The sequence below is a fragment of the Mchenga conophoros genome, linkage group LG12 (genome assembly GCF_057382185.1).
Source record: "Mchenga conophoros isolate Kocher_MC1m ecotype Shallow Benthic linkage group LG12, M_conophoros_male_GT1.1, whole genome shotgun sequence".
Taxonomy (NCBI): Eukaryota; Metazoa; Chordata; class Actinopteri; order Cichliformes; family Cichlidae; genus Mchenga; species Mchenga conophoros.
The window spans coordinates 4,150,588-4,163,634 of record NC_140537.1 but is presented as its reverse complement, the minus strand read 5'-3'; the positions used below and the strand labels follow the sequence as shown (position 1 = coordinate 4,163,634).

At 40.7% G+C, this 13,047-nt stretch overlaps 1 protein-coding gene across 2 annotated transcripts in view; it reads right to left on the bottom strand.

Annotated features, from left to right (window-relative positions):
* The window catches only part of piwil2 (piwi-like RNA-mediated gene silencing 2), a 65,213-nt gene that overhangs the window by 20,620 nt on the left and 31,546 nt on the right, over positions 1-13,047 (bottom strand). The window contains exons 1-2 of one of the 2 annotated variants that reach the window (XM_085293346.1): positions 8,671-8,766; positions 40-486 (exon numbers count right to left, since the gene is read on the bottom strand). In XM_085293346.1, the coding sequence (XP_085149472.1) occupies positions 40-462 (423 nt within the window). In that variant the 5' untranslated portion in view covers positions 463-486; positions 8,671-8,766. Of the gene's footprint in view, positions 1-39; positions 487-8,670; positions 8,767-13,047 lie in introns of those variants that run through there. The other variant, XM_085293347.1, reaches the window with a different exon arrangement.

Sequence of the window (13,047 nt, the reverse complement as noted above, 5' to 3'; positions counted from 1 at the left end):
AAAATTAAAACATAATTTATTGCATTTTCTGGTTCGCACCTCTTCTTTTGTCAAAGTAGGGCTTTCTCCCATTAGAGCTGGCATCATTGTCTCACTTGGAGGTGTGCGTCCTTCCTGTGGATCCAGTCTAAGTACGCCTGCACTTCTCGCCACTCCTACCTTTGATTCAACTGCTGGGACGAGCAGCCCTCTGGCTCGGCCAACTACTATATCCTGTTGCGCCAACAGTGCTCTACCTCTTCCTACCACAGGTTCAGTAATGGGGACAGCTCCACTTAGTCCCAGTGAGTTATCACTGAAAGTAGGGAAAGCCCTGCCTCGTCCTACAACAGGTTCTTCTGTAGAGAGCAACAGCCCTCTACCACGTCCTACAGCAGACTCCCCAAGCTGTAATCCTCTTCCTCGTCCCAGCCAATGGGCACCCATCTTCTCAGTGAGATCAGGAGGCTTGCCTGGATCCATCTGATCAACTTTTACCACTATCAGCTGTTAACAGCAGAGGAAAAAAACCAAATAATAAAGTTTGTAGCACATTTCAATCATACAATAATAAAGGAAATGCATGGCCAGGTTCAAATACACTTCAACTTTCCTGAATGCTGAAAAAGCATTTCAGTTAAACTTTGTGATGTCTGTTTAATTCAAAGGAAGGTTTTTTCTTCCGGTGCAAAATGAGATCATTATGCAAATTAATACCGTCCCTGTTATCAGTCTTCTATCAGACTACGACTGAATGGGGTCAAGTTGGCAATAACATGCAATCCATTTTTGACAATACTGCAATGAACTGTGACAACTGTTGAAAATCACATATCTGTTACTGGCTGTATCCCAATTCAGGGTCTGCAGCCTTAAAGTACGCAGCCTCAACGATCCTCAAGGGCCGTGTACTCAAAGACCGCTGAGGCCGGAAGTGGGAGGCTTGTGAAATGGGACGGTCTAGCCTCTGTTGCGCTGCCCAGGTTGCCTAGCAACCATGATACTAACAGCTGGAAAAGTGTCATACAGCTGTGTTTGACAGAAATAAAGGAGAAAATCTTTTGTTCATTTGTTTGTTTGTTTCTACATGAGCTTTGATCATTCTCCGTAAGATTAAGCTCAGCTATTGAACGGCGTATATTTTAAAGTAAAGGCTTTAAAACCAAGTTAGTACAAACGTCACTAATGTCACATAACTTTGCCGACATGTGGCCAACAGTAATGTTTAATGTTCTTCGTTATTAAACATTTGTACATAAATAAGTGACATAATATTCAGTACTTACTTAAAGTTTACTCTTTGGGCGCCCCCATCCGCCGTTTTTTTTCGGCAAAATTATCCACACCCACTACCGCGCTATGCATTCTGGGATATGTTGGGCCACGAAGTCTACACTGCCACAGCCTTAAAATTCAGGGAAATGAAGGACGCATTTCAGGGCCGCATTTCGAGCAGCCTTTGAATTGGGACAGCCTTCGGCGCGCCGCTGTGACGTAATCGGCCTTGAAATGCGGCCTTTAAGGCTGCAGACCCTGAATTGGGATACAGCCAATGTCTGCATACACAGAAATTTCAGGGTTCATCTGCCTTTTTCAGGGTCAAATTCAAGCACTTTTTAAGCACTTTCAAGGTCCCTTTTCAAGCTTTTCCAGCACATCCCCACCCCCGCCCCCCCAAAAAGAATGCATGTTTCAATTCGCATCACCTCAGTAAGACCATGTGAAAATGAAAACAAATCATCCTAGGTGAACTTAAACACCTTTGTTCCCCTTTTGTTAAGACATAGAAAAACGCACCACACAAAAATACTGCAAAAGAAAACTGTCGCCTTATATACATAGTGTATAAACTCAAAATGCACATTTCACTTAAAAATTAAGATGTGAAAATGTGAACAAATCAACTTGTTAGAGATATTCTTCTCCTGTTGAAACCCCCCCCCCGTTGAAACAAAAAATAGGAGGCAGATGTTTGTTTTTTGCTAACTAAATTGCTGTCTGTATTATTGCTGAAGTCCTAAACAATCACCTTTAAAGTGTTTGTGCTACAAACATCATGTACAGTCAGACAGGCATGGAGAGCAGCACTGACTGGGAGGCTTTGAACAGATCACATAGTTCAATTCAACATATAAGACTTTAAGGATGCACAAGCATCTACTTAAAATCCATTGAATTTATCACCTGTGATATTATTATGTACAATTCCAATGTATTTTGTTCATCTCCCTTAAATAAACAGGCAGCCTTAAAATATGAAATATTCATATATAAATACACATAAATGTGTGTACTGTCTGAGTGGCTGATTGTGCCCCACAGGCCTCAGTGTGAGCTTGAAGACATTTATAATGTTTAAGTAGTTTAATGTGTCGGTGATGACGATAAACACATTTTGAATGAAAGCCGGGGAACTTTGGTAGCACAGAAACAAGTGGCTATTCTTTGTGACCATATGGATCACTCATATTACCATTATTTCACCCAAAGGCACCAAGTTAATGCTCAAAAAGCTGCAGCAATACACACAAATATAAACAGTACTTGGTGACAACTTTGCTTTTAGCCTCTAACCCTCTGGGGTCCAGGGTACAATTGGCCATTTTTGACTACTTTTGATTTGGCCTCTATATTTTACCTTTAAAAACTGTTTATTTTGCCAATCTGTTATTTTCTCATTTTGACAAACTGTATCAGCACAACTTATCCAAATTCAGACAAAATTTAAAATACGAGTAGAAAGTGATATTTTGACTGTAAAAACCACAAGCATGTTTAACGAATCATTTTCATAACTTGAAATGCAAATAGAAATTGTACATTTTTTTAAAAATATGCACAAGTTTTGCAAACAACAAAGTTGTGGAACTATTTACCTAAAAATGCAGCCAAGGCTCAGATGTTTTTTATATAACCATGTGGAACTATTTACCTAAAAATGCAGCCAAGGCTCAGATGTTTTTTATATAACCATTTTAAACTATTTACAGGTCTGACAGCAGGTGTGTCACTCCTGTTTTCCATGTGGAGACAGCGTTTACACTGCAAAATGCCTTTGGTGGCTTTTTTGCAGCAACTGTGACATTCACTAGTAGAACTGACACACAAAACAAAACAATGACTACACTACACACTAACTACACAAGACAACACACTAACTTGAGACTCCAAACGCGGTAAACGTCACAAAGCTCTCACGTATCAAAACTCTCTCTCTCTCGCTCACTCGCTCTCTCTCGCCAGTCACTCCTAAAACTTCCCCCTCTTCCCAAACGCCACATGTTGCCATATCATTTTTTGATTGGTCGACATGGTAAATTTTTCCACCAATAGGGAAGGAGTGGTTTTTCTTTTTTCACTCAAAAGCAAAGCGTGTTTGCTAGCGTTCTCTTTAGAAAACACAGTTTTTACCGTTTCTTCCCGGAGTAAACGCCACTGTTTTATTCAGAAAACAAAACATCGGTTTTACATGGCCTATCAACACAGTTTAAACACTGGTATATAGTTTGAAGTCCGCACGTTCGACCCAAGTTGAAATGGAGACTCTGGGTCCGTCGACCCCAGAGGGTTAATCAGAAAGCCTTAAGTTAGCTAGTTATGTATTGGCTAATGTTTAAAGCTTTCACTTGAGTAAATTAACTCACATTACTAAGTAACGTTAGCTAAGTTCACAGCATATTCCATAATAGCGCTGCCATACTGCATCACACTCAGTGCATTTCAATCATTTCTCCAGCGAGTTTGATAGCTAGAAAAATAGGTAATTGGTGTCGCCATAGAAAATACAATGATCTATCGGATTTCCCGGCACCCGTCCTGCAGAAGGATTTCAGTAGTGATGTGCGATACCACTGATTTCCTTTCCAATCCGATACCAAGTAAAATCCAGGGTGGTATCGACGATACTGATGCGATACCGATACTCAAAAACTTAATGTTTCATTGTATTTCATAATACAATATAGAATTGCAGTATGTAAATGTAGTAATAATATAGCTTCACAATGATTACAGGACATCAGACTACTTGTTCTTATTGCTTAATGATGCAGAATAATCATATAGAAATAAAAAACCTGAAGTTGTGGCTATTTGAACATGTTGCCTGCCTGCAGCACTAAAGGACTCCGTGAGAGACGTCTGTCTCGCCCTAGCAGCACCTGTCCCTGTCCTCACCTCCTCTTCAGTTCGCCTCAACATAAGCTCATCATATTCCGTGATATGATTAGGGACGGGTACCGGTATCCGGCACCGGTTCTGACATAAACGGTAGTAACCAGACCGAAAAGCAGCGCACATTTCGGTGCTTTTTTTTTTCCTGAGCTGTGATACACTTCAGATTCTAGCCAATCATTTTACGTTTCCAAGGACAGTAGGCGGGCCCAGGTACGTGCGTTCTTTTAGAGCAGAGGCGCTACAGATTAAAAATGCCCAAGGCGAAGCGGTCAAAATTTGGCTGTGCTTCACAGCAAAAGATGCAAACTCAGCAGCCTGCAACAAGTGCTTTAAGATGATATTGTGCAAAGGAGGTAACACCTCGAATCTGATGAAACACGATGCATAGCGGGTTTTTTTTAAAGCCGAGAAATGCACCGTACCTACACGGGTGTGGTGCCTGTTATCGGACCCTGAGTTAGCAACATCCCCCAAGAACCCGAAGAGGAGAGTCCTGGCCCCTAGCCCTGCCAGTGTAGCAGAAATGATGACGGATGATGTTAGCAGCAGCAGCCATTCTTCTCTGCGTGAGTAGCTTAATGTTGTTCGTGTTTAATTTACGTTATGTACGCTAACCACTAGGGATGGGTACCGGTGTCCGGTGCCATGATGGCACCGGTTCTGACATAAACGGTAGTAACCAGACCGAAAAGCAGCGCAAATTTCAGTGCTTTATTTCGCTGCTTTTTTTTCCTGAGCTGTGATACACTTCTAGCCAATCATTTTACGTTTCCGAGGATAGTAGGCGGGCCCAGGTACGTACGTTCCTTTAGAGCAGAGCTACAGATTAAAACTGCCCAAGGCGAAGCGGTCAAAAGTCTGGCTGTACTTCACAGCAAAATATACAAACTCAGCAGCCTGCAACAAGTGCTTTAAGATGATATTGTGCAAAGGAGGTAACACCTCGAATCTGATGAAACACGACGCATAGCGGGGTTTTTTTAAAGCCGAGAAATGCACCGTACCTACACGGGTGTGGTGCCTGTTATCGGACCCTGAGTTAGCAACATCCCCCAAGAACCCGAAGAGGAGAGTCCTGGCCCCTAGCCCTGCCAGTGTAGCAGAAATGATGACGGATGATGTTAGCAGCAGCAGCCATTCTTCTCTGCATGAGTAGCTTAATGTTGTTCGTGTTTAATTTACGTTATGTACGCTAACCACTAGGGATGGGTACCGGTGTCCGGTGCCATGATGGCACCGGTTCTGACATAAACGGTAGTAACCAGACCGAAAAGCAGCGCAAATTTCGGTGCTTTATTTCGCTGCTTTTTTTTCCTGAGCTGTGATACACTTCTAGCCAATCATTTTACGTTTCCGAGGATAGTAGGCGGGCCCAGGTACGTACGTTCCTTTAGAGCAGAGCTACAGATTAAAAATGCCCAAGGCGAAGCAGTCAAAAGTCTGGCTGTACTTCACAGCAAAATATACAAACTCAGCAGCCTGCAACAAGTGCTTTAAGCTGATACTGTGATACTGTCAAAGGAGGTAACACCTCAAATCCGATGAAACACCTGGCGACGCATAGCGTTTTTTTAAAAGCCGAGAAATGCGCCGTATTTGATAGCTTGCTGCGAGACCTCACACCGTGCACATCTACTGCGGGTGGGTTGCCTGTTATTGGACCCGGAGCAACATCCCCCAAAAACACGAAGAGGAGAGTCCTGGCCCCTAGCCCTGCCAGTGTAGCAGAAATGATGACGGATGATGTTAGCAGCAGCAGCCGTTCTTCTCTGTGTGAGTAGCTTAATGTTGTTCGTGTTTAATTTACGTTGTGTACGCTAACCACATTATTACATTAATGCAGGTAAGGTGAACTAGCAAACACCGTCGTGGATACATGCGGCTGTCTTCTTGTTTGATGGCAGATGCTCCCTTCACCCTGGCCAAAAAGGCTAAAATGACCAAAGAAAAAGTGGAAAACAGTTAAACATGAGAGGTTTTTGGCCAAAGTTTGTGTTTTTTCCATTGTTTAAGCACTGCTTCCAGCCAAGAGTGATACCATATAGCTGCAGGAAGGGCTAACATTGTTATCTTTTTACAAAAAAACAGCTAAACATGAGAGGTTTTTGGACAAAGTTTGTGTTCTCCATTCTTTAAGCACCGGCACTGTTTCAAAAGTACCGGTTTGGCACTGGTATCAGATAAAACCTAAACAATACCCATTCCTAGATATGATTTACTCTGAGGTGTTTGACGAGGTTAGTGGTGTTGCCACAACACCTCACTGTCTTGCCACATGTATCGCAAACCGCGTCTTGGCTGTTTGTGGAGGTAAAATATGTCCACGCATGACTCTGTTTACGCTCAGCCATTGTTGTGAGTGCGCACGCCAGGTGCAGTGTTGCAAACTTAGTGGCTTTGTCACTATATTTACCGAGTTTTCAGAGCCCCTTAGCAACTTTTATTCTAAAAAACAACAAGTGACAAATCTGGTGACTTTTTCTGGTATTATTGGAGACTTATTTATGACAACTTTTTGACGTGAAAGCGCGTATCTTTCTTCTCAACAAGCAGCGGGTGCTGCTGTGGGCACCTCGCCCGTGCCAAAGCGCTCACAGGCAGAGGATAGTCCTCCCCCAGCTGCTATCAGGGCAGGAGATGTTCCCACCTATGCGTCCAAACTGCAAATGAATCGCGTATGAGTGAAGCCTCTGCTCCCGCACCGACTGTAACGCAATCAGTTCTTCTTTTACTGTTATGTTGTTTTGTGGATCACAAGGTTTAAAACTACTTACACACACACACACACACAAAGTAACTCCACCAGAGTGCCTTTTTCGGGTCACTTTTGCCGGTCCAAGCGCAGATAAAGGAATAAGGTTGGAATTGTGGCACAAAAACAATAATCGCTAAAAAAAAATAATTTGTAATTCTAAATAAATTCTAAATGCATTTAGGACGTTTTTTTTACTCACTTTATGTCTCTTCTTTTTTTCTCTCCTACAACGTGGGTTTCAATGATATTAGCATGACCAATTATGCAAATTAGGCGATGACGTCGTTTAGCGACTTCTAGAGACTTTTAGCACAGCCAATAGCGATTTTTCTTACTGAGGAGTTGGCAACACTGGCCAGGGGCTGCGACAGCCGTATTTCGCATATGACTATGGAAGGCGTAAGAGGAAGTAGTTTCTTCCAATTTAGACGATCTGAATGATATCCGGTTGTTCAGTGATGACGTGACGAATCCTACTTCCGGGTCTAAAGTAGTCTGCGTTTAATATGGCTTTTGTGTTGTTAACATGTTTAATGTTATGTATTTTCTTCTATTTGATCTCAAAAAGCTCCTAAAACAGTCAGTGATCCCTGTTGACCTCCCTCGGCTTTTATTACCGCTAATCGTTTATTTAAGCTGAGTTTTTAAAACCCTAGGATGTAACTACAGCCCAGCCCATGCAGCAGTATATGAATGACTAACCTCGTATTGTGGATGGATTATCTCAGTTGTTCTCCTGGCTGAAGTTTGGTCCTTTTACAGCATCCTGCCATGCGATTACATTTGTTTCTGACCACCGAGAACACTCACGTTAACTTTTATCGAGTGGAAAAAAAATTAGCTTGTTTATATTATGCTAACATAGCTGTGTCGCTAGCGGTCACGTAGCACATCATTAGTGACGTCAGACTGAACAACCGGATAGTTTCTTTCCACTGTGTTCCTGTTAATGAAAAACTACAAATTTACCCCAAAGTACTAAAATATCGATATTTTAATATGAGAATGATTCTAGAACATAAATTACTGGGGTCGGAAGAATCGATATTTCAATATCGATCCGCACATCACTAGATTTCAGTGATAAATTATGCTTAATGGCACAAACACCTTCATATAATACTGTAATTCATACGCTTTTCAAGGTGCAAGGCTGTTGCAAATAGAGTTAGTTTTAACACCAATGTCCACCATAGCTTTATTTAGAAATCCCCACACTAACAGAAACTATAGGCGCGCGATATTTGTTTACTTGTTCTGCCCGTGAACATCGTCTTTACGGATAAAGACACGCTGACCATGTTCAACTGACAACTTGTAACAACACTTTAATATCATTTATTTTGGGTGTGTGCTACTTTTATCGAGCCAAAAATAATGGCGCCTCATTTCACTCGCTAGCTTTTTAAAGCAGCACAGGCGCTTATATTATATAATCTGCCTACTCATTTGCTACCGAATTTAGCTGCCAGTGGCTTGAACCGTATAATTGTTTTTTAAAGAGTCATAATATAAACATTTTCCTACGCGCTCCAACAATATTATTGTAAAAAAAAAAAAAAAAAGCTAACAGCTGCTAGCTAGCAAAATCAAAAACTGCTAGCTAGCTTAAACACGTGTTTAAAACAAGTGCACAGCTGTCAACCACTACAAACTAAATAAGATTAAAAAATTATCCCAGAAACCCCCCCGCTGTATTTCAGTTTCGTCATAAACGGAAATATGGTCTTAGCTCTTAAATTTACAGCAGGAAAACTTACATTTAATTGACGAAAATACTTCTGTCCTCCCTCACGTATCAGTCTAATTAATCCTCCGACGGAATCCAACAAGTGACAAATGGTGTCCGCCCTGCAGCATCCTGATTGGATAGTCAGTGCTGTCCGGGGCAGGGTATTGGTTTATTAATCCTGTCGATCAAAGGAGCTTGTAAAGAAAAGCATCTGGACTTCTTTAAGTTGCTTGAAGACGTTTCACCTCTCACCCGAGAAGCTTCTTCAGTTCTAAGGTCAAATGGGAGAGAGTCCCAGATTTAAACCCAGTGGGGGTATCCCCCCCAAAGAGGGACAAAAGGACCCCCTTTGGGGGGAATACCCCCACTGGGTTTAAATCTTTTCTTTACAAGCTCCTTTGACTAGGATGACCTGGATGACTGAGAACCTTCACAGACAGATCCTGTCGTTCTTTTATCTAGTGGTTACTATCTGCATACCTCACCTAAGTTGAATTAGAGAAACAATGCCGTTAATGTGATGTAATGAGCAAGTTAAGCTTTCATCTCATTTGTTTCATCTCATCTCATCTCATCTCATCTCATCTCTAGTATCCAGAAGGGGACATTGAGAGGCAGACATCTTTCCAAAGTCAGACTTATACTCATTGGCTGTGAAAGCAGGAGCTGTCATCAAGGGTCGAAAAACCACCTTCTACTGCAACTACACTATGTTCAACAGGCAAAAATATCAGTAACCACACACAACACACACTAACAACAACAACAACAACAGCAAAAAGCCTATTTCAGCACATATGATGTAACCTACACCAAAGAAAAGGAAATACAGCTCAATAAATTTCTCACAACCTTACAACAGTGTGTGAGACCAATAAAAGGAAATTCTCTGAGTTTTTCTCAGCTGTTTTTCAGGCTTGTTGTATTCTGTTAGAGAGGGAGCTGGGGAAATTCTATGGAAATAATTCTGCATTACTTTTGCAGTATTTGTGCCAAGTTTGAGACATGCGTAATTCATGTCTTTTTAATTTTTTTAAATTCTTTTTATCCGACATCAAAATGTCTTTATGTTCTTCTTCTTATTATTATTATTATATTTTATAAAATAACGTTTATTTATTATTATTATCATTATTGTGTTTTTTGTTTTGTTTTTACAAAATTCTAGCTTGTAATTTCGTTAACTAAAATATTGTTGTTTCCATCTAGTTTTAGCTCTGAGTTTAGTTTTAGTCAACTTTTTTCAGATGGTAACACAATTTAATCTCTAAGTTAGAGAATGTGGGATCACATTCTCACACTTCTACTGTTACCACAAACGCCAGGATATTTGCATGCATTCTCTCATCCCATTCCTGTTTTCTTATTTGAAAATACTTGTTTTTCAATGTCACTTCTTATTTAAGGAAGGTTAACACTTTGTTGTAAACATCAAGAACCAGGAAATAAATAAATTAATAATAATAATAATAATAATAATAAAAATAAAAATACCTGAGACAAACATAATAAATACTTTTTTGCGGCTAAACAGAACTGTCTTTTACAAACTAGACATTTAATTTTAGATTTAAAATGCACATTAAAAGAAGGCGGCTAAGCAGTCTTAAATATATAAAAGCCCACAGAGGTTTAGGTTTTCAGGTCACTGGTCAGACATATTAGCAATTAGTCTTAAACTAAATTGAAATAATCCCAAAAATGCTCCCAGAGCGTGTGAGGTGATGACTTTGTGCTCACACAAATTATTCAGTGTTATAGAAAGTAGCAAGTTTGTCTGCTCCTTATATTTGCTGCTATAATCTTAAATAATCACGTAGACAGTAAAAAAACAGACACACATCTTTACGTTTTAAAGGATGTGATGCCATCTATCGACGAATGTAGGAAACTGCAACATAGAAGAAAAGAAGTGACCTTCCCTCATGAATGTAAAAACCAGCTCCCAGCATTTCCTCCGGTTGGCCAAACTGACAGCTGAATGAAGCAAATCTGACAGCAGGAATTCTCATAGTGTCTGTAATGTTGCAAACATTGCAAAGTAAATGAATGAATGAATAAATAAATGCAACATTCACAGTGCGTGCTGCATATTTACTCGCCTTTTCACTGTTTGCCTCTGAAAAAGAGGCTCAGCAAAATGTCAGCGTGAAAGAAGTGGTGCTTATAGCAGTAAGAGGGCTTTGTTATGTTTGTTTGTTATGTTCTAATTAGAGCAGTTCAACCTCTGATGGGGGCTAATCCGTAATTGCTGGCCTTTTGAGAGGAAACTCTCCAACCCAGAGGAGTTTGAGGTACTTTTGGGTTTGTATTCACACTCAGGAGTTATTATTACTTGATCTACTTTAATTAGATGCACTAAGCAAGCCACCTTCCCTTTTAGCTGTTCAAGAAGTCATAAGCAGAAACATGAGGTGGATTGTGGTGTTGCCCAGAAAAAAGTACAGTTAAAACGTAGGAAAGCTTTCTGCCACGTCCCAGGTGTGGACAAATTGTTGGCATTTTCTCTGTATTGTTGTAAAGCCTTATCTTACAGTATAAAATACCTCAAGGTGTCCGTTGTTGTGATTTGGTGCTAAATACATAAAACTGAACTGAATTAATCTGCTAGACCTTAAATGCTGACACATAAATTGAGCAGAAGTGAATAGCGAGAATGTGCCAGGTGTGTTTTGAGTGTTTCTGTACTAGTGCAGATGCACATTTCTGTCTTTTAAATATGGTCAATGTAATTTAATCAGCAGTTAATCCTTTTTTAAAGCCTCACTGGTATTTACCTCAGGTTTATTGCTTTCCTAACTATTACTGTCATTTCATTTCTGCATGTCTTCAAGACAAATTGGGATTTATTGTCAGTGTTTGTACAGTTCAAAAACATTTCATTGTTGATTTGGTGTCTTGCCAGGTTGACTTTCGAGATGCGCCATTTGTACTGGAACTGGCCAGGCACCATTTGTGTTCCAGCACCCTGCAAATATGCCCACAAACTGGCTTTCCTGTCTGGCCAGTACCTACACACGGAACCGCCCATCCAGCTCTCAGACAAGCTCTTCTTCCTTTGAGTTATTTAAGCAAACTGCTGAGGTCACAGCAAAACAAGCTGCTTTTAACATTACTGGAAGACCAGAATTAATATACATACATATCTGAAGTCAGCCTGCAAGAAGTTTCTTACTGTTAAAAGTGAGTTTTTCCTCCCCACTGTTGCCAAGTGCTTGCTCAATAGTGGTCATTTGATTGTTGGGGTAGGGTCATTACCTTACAATATAAAATTCCTTGAGGTGACAGGCAGGTAATAAATATGGATCCATTAAGTCCATGAGGTTTGGCATGTCAAAAAAGAAGGGGATCCAGGTGTATTCTGGCACAGAGTTGCATGCTGATTTGCCAGCATTCAACTCCCAGCGACTCTTAACAGCGTTGGCTGCAGATTTGCGCTAGAATGAGGAGTAACTTTTCTAATTTTTCACCAACTGAGAATGAATGTCAGGTCATGAACCTTTATTTTGTAACTCTCCTTGAGTTATTTTTAAAAATGACTTGCGGAGTAAGCTGCTAATAGCAGCTGAGAGTAAAGGCCACGTTTGAAGAGCAGAACACAAACCCGAGAATCTCCGACTGATGTTTGTTCAGATGAATACATATCAAAGCAGTGATTTTACTTAACGGGCTTTTTAGGATGCTGCTGCAACTCCCTTTTCTTTCTTTGACTGAAATATGCTCTTAAATGCTTATTCTTGCTTTCTAGTAGTGACCTAGATTAGATCCAGATCACAACACACACTGTTAGTGAAGTTCTTTTAGCCATTCAAATCCTGCTCGCAGTGCTGATCAGTTTTTATGTTTTGCTGTTTCAATTATTCAGATGTAAACGTAGACTGAACGTAGCTGCTGTATTACTGAGATGACACCGAAACTCATATGCATCTAACGTAGCGGTGCTTACATGTGGGGCCTGCTCAGCAATAAGGACACTCTGTTGTTTGTTGGTAATTCTTTTGGCCTTATTTCTCAAACAAATGTGTTTTCCTGCTCTGGTCCTCGCTTACATTTTCTTGTCGTGATGAAATTACCCGCTTCTTGCCCGCTTTCTGCCCGATTGTCTCAATTTATTAAGGTCATGGTTGCAAATCTTCAATTTGCTGCCAGGAAAACCAAGATAAACAATGTCTGACTGATGAAGAGGGACAATCTCCACCTGTCTGCCTTCAGCCATAATCTACATCTGAAGAACAGATGTTGAGCTGACTGGCTGATAGCATTATGCTTGTGCATTTCAGAGGCACAGGTGAATGCCAAGTGCAGTGCGCTTGGACGAGATCGGCGGGTTACTTTTGACAGCATGATTTTAAAAATAACTGGCGAGCCGGTGAAATTACAGGTTAAAGTGTAAAAACCTGATGGG